Below are 15,062 nucleotides of genomic sequence, written 5' to 3'. Positions count from 1 at the left end.
TTGAATCGATGTGTTATACGCCTATATACGAGTAATTTGATATAATTTAATAAAATAGAAATGTGATAATACACTAAATTAATTAATGTTGTTTGCTAAGGTACGATCTCTTTAACACTCTGTATAAGTAGAGTCATACTGTTGCTCTCAGAATTGGTAAATTTACTTGATTTATTTCTGGATTATGAAATGCCTTTGGCAAATTTGCGATAAATTTGTAAAGAAGTCAAAAACTTTGTAATTAAATGGATATTCAGTTCTTATTAAAATAGGAATTTCCAATAGATTCTGACATACATTCTTAGTTTCAGGAAACCTCTCCTACATTTCAAATGTGATATATGCTGCCAGTTACTGGTATAGGAAGGTATGAAATCACAGCAATAGGTTTACCTTTATTTTCACAAGTAAATGTCTCTAAACCCTCCACACATCGTCATCTTATTGCGGTTACATCATAAGTTCTTTTAAATTTAATTTGAGTTAATTAATTATTGCACTAAGTTGACAACATATCATTTGGATCACCTGTAAGATGTTACGTTGAATGAAATTAAATACAGATAGACAGACAGACAGATTTACAATCAGGTTCTACAGTACATACCCTTGAGAACATGATTCATTTTAACAATTGTAGGTTTATATACACATGTATAACAAAATATTTTTATTCTTATTAACTTGTTTTAATCAACTAACACAAAATACAAATTTGTCATATTGTTTTTGTGTATTTCCTTCTTTCATCGCACTGTTTTAATATTGTTCATGTGACTGATTATTTTTTATTTTAACAAAAATAAGCCTGCCCATTATATATCGTTCCATGAATTTTCAGTTGCTTAATCTCATGTTATCAAACCTTTAATCTCACCTGTGATCTTCAAATAAAATTGATTTTTTTTTCGTTTTCGATTACTTACTGTATTACACGACTAAAGGGAAGGAATGCATGCAAATATCTTAAATTATAGTCGTCATAGTTGTTCCCCTTGTAGTGTCATTATAGTCTCGTCATAGTTGTTCCCCTTGTATTGATCGGATTGGTGTATTACTATATTTCTGACAAAATGTGTTTTATCTTAGATATATATTAAAACACAATATTGACAGTGGCGGGTCAGAGAAAGTCTAAGGAAGGGATAACGATAGTGGTTGGTGCTATTTTGACATTTTTGCTGAGCATACATGCATACTGCCTGTTTTCAAGTAGATGAATATGCACAATTATCAAAATTTGCCATGTTTTATCATACGTGACATTCTCATATTTATTACATCCAGGGTTTGTTCTTTAAAGAATGGTTTAGAGCATGTAATATGCTTATCACCTGGGGAAAGTAATTATAAATTATGAAATTATTTGTTATAAAAGAAGCAGTATGTAAACAACGTAGTATTTTGACTTCCATACAATGTACTAAATTACTATAACTGTACTACTTTCCAAAATGGGAATTGATAAAATCAAAATACTCAAATTCTCCCATTTTGTATATGGGAAAATGACGAAACATATGGTGATGGGAGTATTCTTCCATATCTTAAAATTCTTCCATTTAAATTAAATTTTCAAGCATGCGAATTTTTAAACTCGGCATACAGAACTGTACACTAGCACACGCGCACGCAAACACACACACATCGCATGCGTGCACGCACGTACATATACGTGCACACACACACGCACAAATATTCTACCAAAATACAGGAAACACTTTATATATAATTATCCTTATTGTTGTTTTGTTTTTTTCTTGTTCAAATATTAGTAAAAGCATCAACACGTTGTACATTTGTACATTGCAAGTTACTCGTGTTGTTTTATTCAGCTGGTGATTCGGTATTTATTTAACTTAATTATTGTCAAACGGTAAATAATAGATCAGAGAGAATTAAGAATGTTTGTTTGATAAAGTTAAAAACCCGCATCTTTAGGTAAGTCAGTCAATAAACGTACAATTAATTAAATGTGCCTAATTCGATAACTGCAAGAGAAAACTTCATTAGAGTGTCGCTCAGGTAAACAAGAAAACAACAGAAGGGAAATCACTGACGTGTTTCACTCCCACCAGTTGTTTTCTTTATAAAAAAAATCTGCGTTCTTTTCTTAGTGAAATATGTAAAGAAGTTAATGATTATATATATATAATTCTGTTTTACTTTGCTTTGCTGTATTTTTTTATAAATGGAAGAGGGGAAAGGACTTTTTCCGTGTAAAAACTTATGATAATTTTTTACGTGTTTGAACCAGTGGATAAAATGAGGATGTATTGCAAATTAACATTTCAAATAAAAATGGATATACTCGTACACTCTATATCAATTTAAAATATATGTTACTTCTCAGATGTTGAAATGCCCTATGATGTTGGAAATAACACACAGAGGAAGAATAAAAGAAATGTAAGTACATATTATTATATGCTTTACCGTGATATTTATGAATAGGTTTGGGTTTATAAGTTATAAAGTACCAAATTAAATTGGTCAATAGCGGCACTGACAAATTTAGTGTTTGAAATTATTTTTTAAAAGGAAAATGTAAATGTGTTACAATTTATTTGGCATACTGCAATCCAATCGGACAAAAAAAATATTTCAAACACTAATTGGTTATTGTTTTGTTCAAACACCAAATATAACATTATAACAAGCAAGGATAACATAGATTTTTTCTGCAATGTTTATCATACAGATTTAATTTAAACAAAACTTCAATAAACATTGAAAATTGCATAAAATAAATTTTTACGGATATAGTAGGAAGCTTTAAATGCTTAAAAAACGAGTTTTGCCAAAGAGCAAATCATTTTTGTCGCCGTAACATATCAGGACATTCATAAAATCAAATACCCTATGGACGCTAAAGAGAGTATCACGTGCAAAAGAAGGGCACATCATTTATTTCCTCATTTTTATTTTATTTACTGAAGTTAGCTCTTGATAAATAAGATCGTAAACTAATATTACACATCCCGCTGTTTAATTTCGTATATCTTTTTTATATTAAATTTCTAACTATTTACATTGAACAAATTAAATCGTTTTATATATTCTTTTTCATTACTCCAATAATTATAATAAGTTGGCATATATACATTGTACCATGTTCATGTTATAGCTGTTTTGCAGTTCGCCTTCGGAAGACAAACTTAACAAACTTTGAACTGAAAAATTTAGTACTTTTCCACATTCCTTAAAAAATACATTTTAACTGACTGATATTAAAATAATCTTGTGTTTTTACGGTTTTAGTTACATATTTTTGGGGGTTTGAGTAACAGTTTTGGTTCCATTATGCCTCTGAAATGCTTTTATTTTTATTTCTCAAAAACTTTTTAATTTCGGTGTACTTTTATAGTTTCCAAAATCTACTCATTGGCCAATTACCTGAACAATCTTGTTCATCTGCTGCTTTTTTGGCAATTAGTACAGTTATGTTAGAACATGTATTTTGGATGAGTACTTTGTTTACATTTTGCTACTTTTATGAACAATTATTTCTCATCTTCAGGTAACAAACATTTCACATTCTTTTAAACAATTATTTAAATATTATAAAATTCATAGTTGCTCTTTCGTCAAAAGTAAATAATTATTTATTTCCGAGTGAGGAAAACGCCTAATGGTCTTTCGTGCACCATTTCAGATGTGTAATGGACGAGTAAAACAATCGAGATACTGGCATAAAACATAAAGTCCCTGTAGGGTTTCGTTCCCGCATCGACTAGAGGCTAATGATTCCTGATGGTAGCAATTTCAATAAATAAGCCACGAGAATGCCGTGTATTACAGTAACATAAAATCGGTACATCAAATAAATCATTTTAAACGCAATACCTACAAGGCATATAAACGTGCATACTGATTGTTTTGTAATTCCAGTAGATATTATGCACTAACAATTGTTTCGTGGCAGCTAGTTGATGGCAACAGCTGTATTTAATCAACCGACAGTTTTTCAAAATATGATATATCGTATTCATTATTACAAATGACATTCATAGGTATTCAATACTTGTTGAATACTAGACTACTAGAATTAAAGAACAGGTAAAACTATACCGTGCAATAAATAAACATGGAACTTATGTCTCATAAGTACGTGTAGGTTCAATACTGAATTTATTCAACGGGTTCAATAAAGTCAGTATTGAACCTAAACGAATATAATATTCTATTTATCTCATACACAAAATAAAGACTGTTTAAAGTGTAAAAGAACCATATTTTCAGGGTCTTTAGACCGTTTGTATAACGCAAATGACGTGACGTCAAATTATATGCACGGGCATGATACCATCTTCACGGAGTCGCAAAAGCGGCACGGGTATGTGATAAAAGAATCTTATTTTGCTTTAATTAGTTTTGGTCCTTACCTTTTGTTTTTTCGTTATGTTAAAGCGAACTGGTCTTCAATGAGCACACATTGAATAACTGCTTCAAATACTGATAAAAATAATACAAATGTATCATAAAAAACGTTGATGGAGTTTTAAGTGATTAAGTGATGAATAATAATATTTTGTACAATTTATCTGCGGTGTAAATATGTATCATGAATTGTACAACACATTCATATATAATTCTTTAGTGGTCTGTTGTCATGCCTAAATTTTATTAACATAATTATTCATGACCTTCAATTATAGACTAATTCACTTTAAAGATATTACGACGAATGTTAGATCTATTCTAAGACCTAAATTATTGTTTATTTTTCTTTTTACTTTGTAAAAAGTTCTGAGGAGATGTATGTGAAATGATCTTTACAGACGAACGTTTTTCTCATTCGGTTTGGACTGTGCTTGTTAAATTTACTAGAAAAGAACCAAAACAAGTTTACCTCTTGTCGTTAATTTGTAATACTTTTAATGTAAAAAAGCAACAAACACAAGTACAAAATGTACTTTTTGCAGAATAAATTGATTAAATTAAATTTTAATATTACACAGAAGAGAGGAGGACTTTAAAATTGATCCAAGTCAATATTTTAAGGGAATCAGTAATCTATGATTTATGACAGGATCCGAATTGTGTTTAGTTTTCAATATATGTGTTTAACCCTTTCCATAACCATAGAATTCACGTTTGGAAAATAATAAAACGTCGTGCATAATCCCCATGTGTTTCTGTGTCATTCACTTAGCGTTTGTAATTTTTAAGTTATATTAGGATCCAGATTTCTTCGAAAGGACAAATGATAGACGTGAAACAGACAGATGAAGGGATGAAAAACTTAAAATTACACAATCTCCATATAGTTCTCTATACTCATATCAAGTATCAACAACCTAATGTCTGTACTGGTAGACGGACATACTGGCAACAAGACGGACGGACAGACGGAGGAAAAATGTATCTAATATGACGTGCATAATCTCTATATGATTCTCTACTTACATACCAAATATTATGAACCCTAGCATTTGTACGTTTTGAGTTATGGCAGGATCCAGATTTGTTCATTGTCATTGTTTTCCACCACTTCCGTTACCATAGTATGAACAGCAATTAAAAGTTAAATGACGTGTATAGTATCCATATGGTTTTTCTGCTCCTTAATTTGCAATTTACCAAATATCATCAACCTAGCTACTGTACACTTTTTTTCTGGCCGAATCTAGATTTTATTTCGGTGGAGTACTTAAATGTATACAAGCAGAATATGAACAATTAGACAACTCTTCTACTTTTGAAGGCATTCATATCCGAAAGAAAACTAAAACATGGATATGTGTGTTTGTTTGTATTTATGTTAACATGTATTGACGTTGCCATAATGAAATATTTGTAAACAGCCAAAGGCAATGCCAATAAACTTTGAACTTTGATAATTATTTATGTATTTTAGGGAAAAGCGTTCACAAAGTTCATATATATAGACCGCTGCAGTGTCAGGAATTCTTCCTAAATGGCCAGAAGTTAAATTCACCGACAATAGATGGAACAGTTTGCATTAAATGATGATGATTTTGAAACGACCGCTGTGAAAATAGAGTTACCTCGACAAGGTTAGTATGGAAATGATAAATATGGTAAACAAAGGAACAAAAAAAAACAAAAAAACAAAACAACAAAACAAACAGACAACAAAAACATGCGTTCTGCATATGGATCTCTTTACACTAGTACTCTCTGTATTTACGTGCATTTGGTGTTACTATAATGCGCTGCGTGAGCACGTGTACTCAATGTAACGAGGGCGGTATATGGGTGTAACACGTGCATTTAGTTCAATATAATGTTTACTGCGTAATACGGCTTGACTGCAATTAATTTTGTGTAAATACAAAAAAAATTAAAGGTTTCCATTACATAGACATTGTATATTATGACGAGGTATATTGAAAAGGCATGTGTTTGTTGAAGTACCGCACATGCATTGATTATAAAGAAATTGGTATCTTAGCGATGTCCCTTCGAAATGAGACTCTTACCCATAGCGACTTGGATCGTAGTTCGCCGTATAAGACTTAAAAATGTAATTGCAAGCATATAAATACTAGTATTGATCAGGAAAATATATTAAAACGTTTTATTTGAATAAGCTTTGAGTATTTGAGATAACATAATTAGAAAAAAAAATCATCCACCGAACTCTTGATTTACAAGAATATTACAAGCGTGAGTCTGTGAACAAACGTGAAGGACAGGAGACAGCTGGTGACAGCTGCACATTGATATGTTGCAGTTTCACTCACTGCAGGGGGGGGGGGGGGGGGTGTCGGAAAATGCAAACCTCAGAATATGAACTTTCCCATCCCAGGGCCGTATAGATAAGGCGTGGAACAGCTTAAGATTGATGTACTAGTACCTGTATTTTGCTATGACAGGTTTTATCTTTATTGGTGATCTAACAGGCCATGACCGTAGATTTATGACCAATTATTTGTTAGTTTACTGTATACCGAAACAAACAAATAAATATTCCTCACCAAATGCCGACAGAGTACAAAAGAGAGAAAAATAAATAATTCATATAAAGATTAACTTCTCCCGCAATATTGATCCTTGCTCCCGTTAGAAGCTTCTAAAGATATTCTAAGATAAGATTTTCTATTGTATGCCTTCACACGATTTTGATAATTAAGTCCACCAGACATGTAACAATAAATAAAACTTAAAATAGATCTGCTTCCCTGGATAAAATAGGTTATATAAATCAAGGTTGATTGAAGTTAAAGAAACATGTCCGCTTCAGGGTGGCGAAGTACGTACAGATTAAGAGTGAATATTTTTCACAGAACAAGAAGAAGCAGTTTTATTGTGGTTTTATTTGTTGTTAATTAGATTAGATCTGTTACGGTAAGGACTTAATTAGTGTCTAGTAAGAACAAAAGAATTAGAAAAATTGATCTCTGCAAATCATGTTGCGAACACCACTTTACCATATTTGTACGATGCGTTTAGCACTTGGTTTTTCATATAATATGTAATTTAATTTTACCCATGAGATATGGTTCTATATCAAACAAATTCTAGCCGGAGTTGAGTTAAAAGTATTGAACGGTTTTTAGGTCTTCTGGCACAATTAAATAAATATTCTGGAAAAATCGAGTGAACGATTGATCTGAAATTTTGCCTACAACCGAAGTTATTGGTCCACACACATCAAGTGATACTAAACTCTGGAAAAAAAATTCCAGTCCGGCCATTTCGAAAAAAAAACAAGTGCCAACAGAATAAAGTCCCTTAAATGGAAAAATGCATCCACTTCCTCATGTTATTGCCTTGTTAAGAAATGATACAAGTTGAATTAAAAATGCTTGCAATAAATGATACAAACATCGGACCGAAAAAAAGTACATTTTCATAAAACATTCAATTGTAAAGATAGTGTATAATAAATGCTAAACCCACTGTGTTTATGTAGAAAAAAGTTAACATTACTTTTTGACATTTATTTCAGTGATGATCGAGAAATGGAAGCTAGTTTTACTCATCGTCGGCTGCTCATCATTCATGTTCATCATTTACTTTCCTATAGACTTCTTTTTGTATAGACGAAGAAAACGTTTAGCAAGAGAACGCCAGAAACAAAGCGCGTGCAGATCTTCACCGGTAAGAGCGGCACAGTGTCATGCTCACGTGACACCGCCAAATGTTTCCGCTGAGACTGAATATAATGAAATAGATGAAATTGAACAGAGAAAACTCCGAGCTCAAAGAGGCGTTATAAGATTTCTAAACATGCTTAGAATGAAGAAATCGAATGCGGAGATGTTAGGAAACAGGGACACAGTTCCCTCAGATAAAAGCGTCAGTCCAAGAGTTAATATTATACCGGATCCGGAAACAGTTACGTCTACAAACGGAAGTGCTCATTTTTTGAGTGACTTTGAAGGCAGTTCAATTCAGAAATCTAATTATAGTTTGTATGATGACGACTATCTCGACTATACACCGGAGAAGAAAATATCAAATACTGCCAAAAACTTGAATGAAAACCAAGATGTGTATTCCATAAATATGAGAAAATCACACTTGGGAGTTCAATTCGATAAGAAGATGTCAAAGTTTACAGCCGAAAAGATCAACAGAGGCTCCCCGCCTAATACTAGTCGCGGTAAAAAGAAGACAGGTTTGTCCGCAATGGGACCACTTGAAAATGCGACAGACTTTTTCAGTGAATCAGATTATTTCATAAGTCCAGTTCCGTCTAGAAATGAGTCAATGATTTACATTGGAGAAAATGATAAAGACATAGTTAACATAAATAAAGTTCATCAAGAAGTGATATCAGATACTAACAATTTGTCGTCTGCGGGGAATATATTCGACAATGAGTCAAATGCACCGACGTCTAATAGTGTTAGAAACAGCGAAGTTAAGACGGACGATTCGTCTGAAAACACGCGGGACAATACTGCGTTGATGTTCCAAACAGATTCTGATAAAGATAGGAAGTCTTTTGTCAGGCATAAAAAGTTAAATCATTCGCAGTCGGATATGTGTATGGTGAGCAAGCCGAACTTTTCAAAACTTTCACATAAGAATGGTCGGAAACGTAACGTCATACTACCAGTGTGTAGTGATACATTTACAGAACAAATGAACTATATGCATACAGAAAGTAGTTCCAGTGATAAGTCATTGCCTATTTCCATACCGATATTTGCGGAATATTCAGGTACTCCTAAAATCAAAAGGAAAAAGAAGAAAAAATCCATTTTGAGAAAGAAAGGATCAGATTCAATGCCAGATCTTTTCTACGACACAGAGTCATTCAGTTGTGCAAATGAATAATTATTATTTTTATATGTTGTTTTATCGTGCCTGAGTTGCAGCAGCTGATACTAAAAATGGTAGTTTTGTTTCGGGGAAATAATTGCTTGTGTTGTACAGCTAGAGACCTCAGTTTGGTCAGAAACACGAACCACTTAATAAGGCGTTAAATCTTCGGCAGATCATTCAGCCTGTAAACAACTAAGCAGTGTTATTTTCCTAGCAAGAAAACGAGTATCTAAGTCGTAAATGATGGCAACTGTTTCCACATGAAAATTAATAATATATTATAACGCTGACAATGGTGGATATTGTTTGAAAAGTATATAACCTCCTAGTGTTTTATTTAAGAAAAATCTTAAATATGTTCTGGCGATATATTTTTAAAGATTTGGTCGAATGTCGTAATTACATAGCATAATCACCAGATTATAAAGTACATGTATATGCTTTAGAAAAATGTTTCCCTTCCTATAAAGAAAATATAATAGAATATACATTATGTTTTCTATAAAGACTGTTTTTCAAACGGTCCATTAATAACGAGATTTTGTTATAAAACGAGATGTATTCCTTATGAATACATATTGTAATAAATATGTATACAATTGTTAATTTTTATTTAATTAGTGAACTTATCGGATCTTCAGAAATTTAAAATTTAATGCTGCAAATACGCATTTGCGAATACACCACTACTATATATTCCAAACAAGAAAGCCATGTTGGCTATAAATCGCTCACCTGAGAACTTTTCCAAGACAAAATTATAATTCTCATAATTCTTATAATGCAAATAAACAAGTAGGTCACTGTTCAATGTCATGCAGGTCAAAGTTTTATCCCAAACGTAAAACTCTTGTTTTTTTCTTCTTCAAATATTTGGGCCATTGCTGATAAATTTTAAAGTAGGCCACTAAAATGTCATGTTCTGAGTAATTCCAAGAACAAAAGTCTATATGTGATCAAGATTTCTTTAACAAAGACAACATTGTCGCAAAATACATCCGTCACAAAAGTTTTTGAGAGAGATGTGGGAATTATAGATATGCATAAATAGGAGATATGCTCTGGGCAATATCCGGAAAATATCTGGATATTTTTATCACTCGTGACATTGACCTTGCAAATATTAACCTAAATTACATGTGTCACACTTGAAGTCATGATAGTTATCATTTGTGTTACAATCCGTCAATAATTGATGACTAAAATGGTCCCCGTACACAAACTTTGACCTCTCTATGTGCCCCTGAATTTGGTAGCAGGGACCTGGATTATGTGCACAATAAGCCTCACAATGGTGAATATTTGTGCCAAGTTACATTAAAATACCCCAATGAATGCAGATGTTCGGCTCCGAACAAGCAGTTTTCAATGACCTCTAAATGTGGCCATACCCTTTAACCTAGAGACCTATTTCATGCACGTGACACTGCCTCTCATAGTAATGAACATTTCTATGAAGTTTCATTAGAATCCCACCATGCGTGGAGGAGCTATGCTCTGGACAAAATTTCTATATTTTATCATCTTTAGTGACCTTGGCCTTGCATATATTAGCCTTAATTAAATGTTTCAAACCTGTAGCTATGATAATCAATAAATGATTACTAAATGGTCCGAATATACATTTTCATATTTTTATCTGAATTTTGACCCCTATGTGTGACATTGACCTTGGACGTAGAGACCTTAATTTTGCACGCGACACTCCGCCTCACAATGGTAAACATTTGTGCCAAGCTATATTGAAATCCCTTTAAGCATGTAGAAGTTTTGCTTCGGACAAGTTTTTTCAATGATCTCTAAATGTCACCTTGACCTTTGACATGGAGACCTAGTTCATGATAATAACACTGCTTGTCATAGTGGTGAACATTACTATGAAGTTTCATTATAATCCTTCAATATATGTAGAAGATATGCTCTAGACACAATCTCTATATTTTATCATCTTTAGTGACCTTGACTATCATCTTTAGTGACCTTGACCTTGCATAAATTAACCTAAAATAACATGTTTTACACCAGTTGTTATGATAATGACCATTTGTGTTTCAATCCCTCAATAAATGATGATATAATGGTCCGAATACACGTTTTCATATTTTTATCTGAACTTTGACCCCTATGTGTGACCTTGACATTAGCCGCGTAGACCTAAATGTGCACGCGACATTCTTCCTTACAATGGTGAACATTTCTGCCAAGTAATATTGAAATCTCTCCATGTATGTAGACGTGTTGCTCCAGACAAGTTTTTTTCAATGACACCTTTGTGTGACCTTGACCTTTAACCTAAAGACCTGTTTCATGTGCGCGACACAGCTTCTCATATTGGTGAATATTTCTATGAAGTTAAATTAAAATTCCTCCATGCGTGTACGAGATATGCTCTGGACAAAATCTCTATATTTAATCATCTTTAGTGACCTTGGCCTTGCATATATTAACCTGAATAAAATGTTTCACACCAGAAGTCATGATAATGACCATTTGTGTTTCAATCCCTCTATAAATGATTACTAAATGGTCCGAATACACATTTTCATATTTTTATTTGAACTTTGACCCTATGTGTGACATTGACCTTAGTTACAGGGACCTGAATTTAGCTCGCGACTCTGCCTCACAAAGGTGAACATTTGTGCCAAGTTTTATTGAAATCCCTCCATGCATGTAGAAGTTTTGCTCCGGACAAGCGTTTTTCAATTACCTCTAAGTGTGACCTTGTCCTTTGACATAGAGACCTGGTTTATGTGCGCGACACACTTCTTATAATGTTAAGTTTCATTAAAATTCCTCTATGCGTGTAGGAGATATGCTCCGGACAAAAAGTGGACGCCGCCCACTCGCCCGCCAAACGGGCGTATATAAAAATGTCACTGTTATAGTTCATGTGAAACATAGCATCAATGTTGCGCGTGGCCATAATTTCATATGTATACAATGATTTCATATAGGGACATAATCGACGCCTGGTGTGTGCTAAATTGTAATCGAAGGTCGATAATTTGAACCTCTAGGCCTGATGGTTTCGTTCAATATTTTCACTGTCTATATAAAATTAATAAATCCTATTAACGGGGCAATTATTGACTAAAATTTTGTCAATTTTTAGCACTAAATGATGCGATATACTAATGATCAGAACAATAGGCCATGTAACATTGGGGATGATTCATACCCATTTGGGATTTGTTTAATGTAAAAGAGTTTTATTAGAAATTTCAGTATTTAGACAAAAAAAAATTTTAAACTAGTGCAAAAATTTTCTTAAACTTTGCACAACTACGAAATTTGTGAAAAATATAAGAAGGAAATTATCAAGCAAAATGGCCTTCAAGGTTATCTGACCTTAAGAATTGCACTCAAATTTTAATTGCGAACAAGTATTCTATGTTTTAAAATGAATATCCTTTGGTAACTAACCTCAACAAGAAGGTTAAGCATACAAAACAATCTCAGCTAATCTACATGCATAACTTTGCAAAATATGATTTTACGATTATTTTCCATTGTGATATGGCATCACATATACCAAGTACATGTATAGTAAAATGGATCGATTTGTTTTTTGACCAATGAATTCACGATTTCTTCAACGGCGAAGGTAAAGACACTATCAGTAACAGTAAATTTTCTACAATATGCTTAATAGTTAACTTCTTAAGGTGACAGCAGACACTTTCCGTGGTACTCACATAAATGTCATTTAAACCAAGTTATTTTAGTAATAATTGTTATTTATTTAATCTTTGTGCATTAAATGTCGTTGATCATCATAAAAAATAACATATTTGAAAAAAATGCCTTTGTAAATGATTGATTTTGAATAAAAATCCTAAAATTTTAAATCGTCATATCAAAGTCATTTTTTATTTTTTTTGTCACCAAACTTTTGGAAAATAACCATACTTATATTATCTGGGGAACCGTGTCTCAAATTTTTTTCTATCTTTTCTCAAAAAAATATTACGTAACGTCAAACATTTTATGCGACTTTTTTCACCATACATATTACGTAATTAAAGATAATTAAGTCGCTGATTGAGCAAACAAAAATCCCTGACACAATTCCCTCCGTAAATGAATTTCCTTTCATGTGCTTTAAAACCGCATGTTAATTGCTTGATTATTAAAAAAAGTTATGCCGATTCAAAGTTAGTCCGACCCGCATCAAACGAAGTGTCATAAATCGGCTGTTCTCTCTCGGACCCCTACGTGTCACGTTAATAATTGCATAATACACAAATATCGCACCAGAGAGGGTCACAAGATTGCGGTAACATACTCTAACAAACATTTTATGACCCAGTGACATCTGACCAATTAAAAAAGCTGCTGATTAATATCAGTTTATAGCCGAAATTTCTTCAATTCTTAACGTGATTTCCTGTGCCGTCTGGTATCTGTCGCACATGTCACGTTTACTATCGGTAAAATTTGAGGCACTCAGTGGGGGGAAATGGAACGCATTTGCGCACCGCTAGCGGGGTATTTAATTGTTTCCTTTTTGAAGTTTATTATTATTATCATCAGCATTATTATTGTATTATACCAGTGTCACTCTGCCTGTGTATTCGTGTATGAAATTCCGTTAAAATATAAGATAAAATAACAAAAAACTGAGCTTCTGACAGTCTTTTAAAGTCCATGGTAGATGTACAAATAAGAACGGGATATTATATATTTTTTCCACCAAATTGATAATGATGCACATATTTTAATAGAAATAAAAGGTATTACTCGATCATTATGATCTGGCCTTCTTGACTTCTATTATCATGAATATCATCTATGCAATTTATTTTCACTGAGAAAATATTTTAATATCTTTTTTTTTATTCATAGAGAAATAATCATCCTTAGACAATCTAAAATGGTTTAGAAATTTGTCAGGGACACCTTACCACAAGTCATATAGGCTTTCACATAAAAAAATGTTGTCTGTTTTTGTTGTTGTTTTACTTGACATTATTAGAAAACGAGGTTGAATGTAAAGTTAGCCCTTGAATCCGTACAAAAGTCTGTCAACTCAATGTAATATCTATCAGATTAACGGGACAGACAAATTATTTTCACACATTATGGATATTTTAGCAACTACATTTTTAATCTGGGACATACGATAAGTTATAGTATATCCCAGTTTTAATCAACCCGGCCCGTGGTTGTGCGATTTGCCGCTATGCTTAATTATTTGTTTCATACATTATGTTACGTACATTGGCCGACAATTTCTTAATTTATAAAAAAGACTAAATGTTGAGATATTCATAAAAGATGTATCGTAGTTGTACGATACATGTATTACGAGAAGTATGGACCAGTATGGACCTGTAATTCACGGATATATGGAACTACCGATTTCCCTCATTGATGCCTCAACAGGGGGCGGAGCGTTATCGATAATTGACAGGTTACGCGAATAGCAGATACAAATAGTATAGGTACCGTTTTAAAACGTTTAAAAACACATTTTTTGGACTAACTGCTTCCAAAATTAAATCACGAATGTGTTCAGAAAAGGTTGATAAATCTACTTAGCAAAAATCTCATTTTAGGTATTTTCAGTGATAATTGACTCCGTTGTCACCTTAATTTAATATTGAACATTACACAGCTAAATTCAATTGGTTTTATTTGCATCATCAAGGTGCAACCACATACGAAGTTTTAATGTTATAACTTTGTTAGAATTAAAGTTAATGACTTTAACATTTGAGAGATTTTGGCATATTCATATTTTGTGCTAAAAATCACTCTCCAATTGGGAGTCAGGTGCATATATTGAGCAATTGTGCATGGTAACATGGAAGTAT

General features: G+C 32.7%; 1 protein-coding gene across 1 annotated transcript; it reads left to right on the top strand.

The window, feature by feature from the left end:
• Positions 1-5,866: 5,866 nt before the first annotated feature.
• LOC132742414 (uncharacterized) lies at positions 5,867-9,556 on the top strand. Its single transcript, XM_060730834.1, has 2 exons — positions 5,867-6,020; positions 7,919-9,556. Exons 1-2 carry the CDS (start codon positions 5,951-5,953, stop codon positions 9,253-9,255), a joined length of 1,407 nt encoding a protein of 468 aa, XP_060586817.1. The 5' UTR covers positions 5,867-5,950; the 3' UTR covers positions 9,256-9,556.
• The last annotated feature ends 5,506 nt before the right edge of the window (positions 9,557-15,062 follow it).

This window comes from Ruditapes philippinarum, unplaced genomic scaffold (genome assembly GCF_026571515.1).
Source record: "Ruditapes philippinarum isolate M1 unplaced genomic scaffold, ASM2657151v2 ctg265_1_1_1_1, whole genome shotgun sequence".
Classification (NCBI taxonomy): Eukaryota; Metazoa; Mollusca; class Bivalvia; order Venerida; family Veneridae; genus Ruditapes; species Ruditapes philippinarum.
Note: the sequence above shows the minus strand (reverse complement) of the source record. Positions and strands in the feature narration are given on the sequence as shown.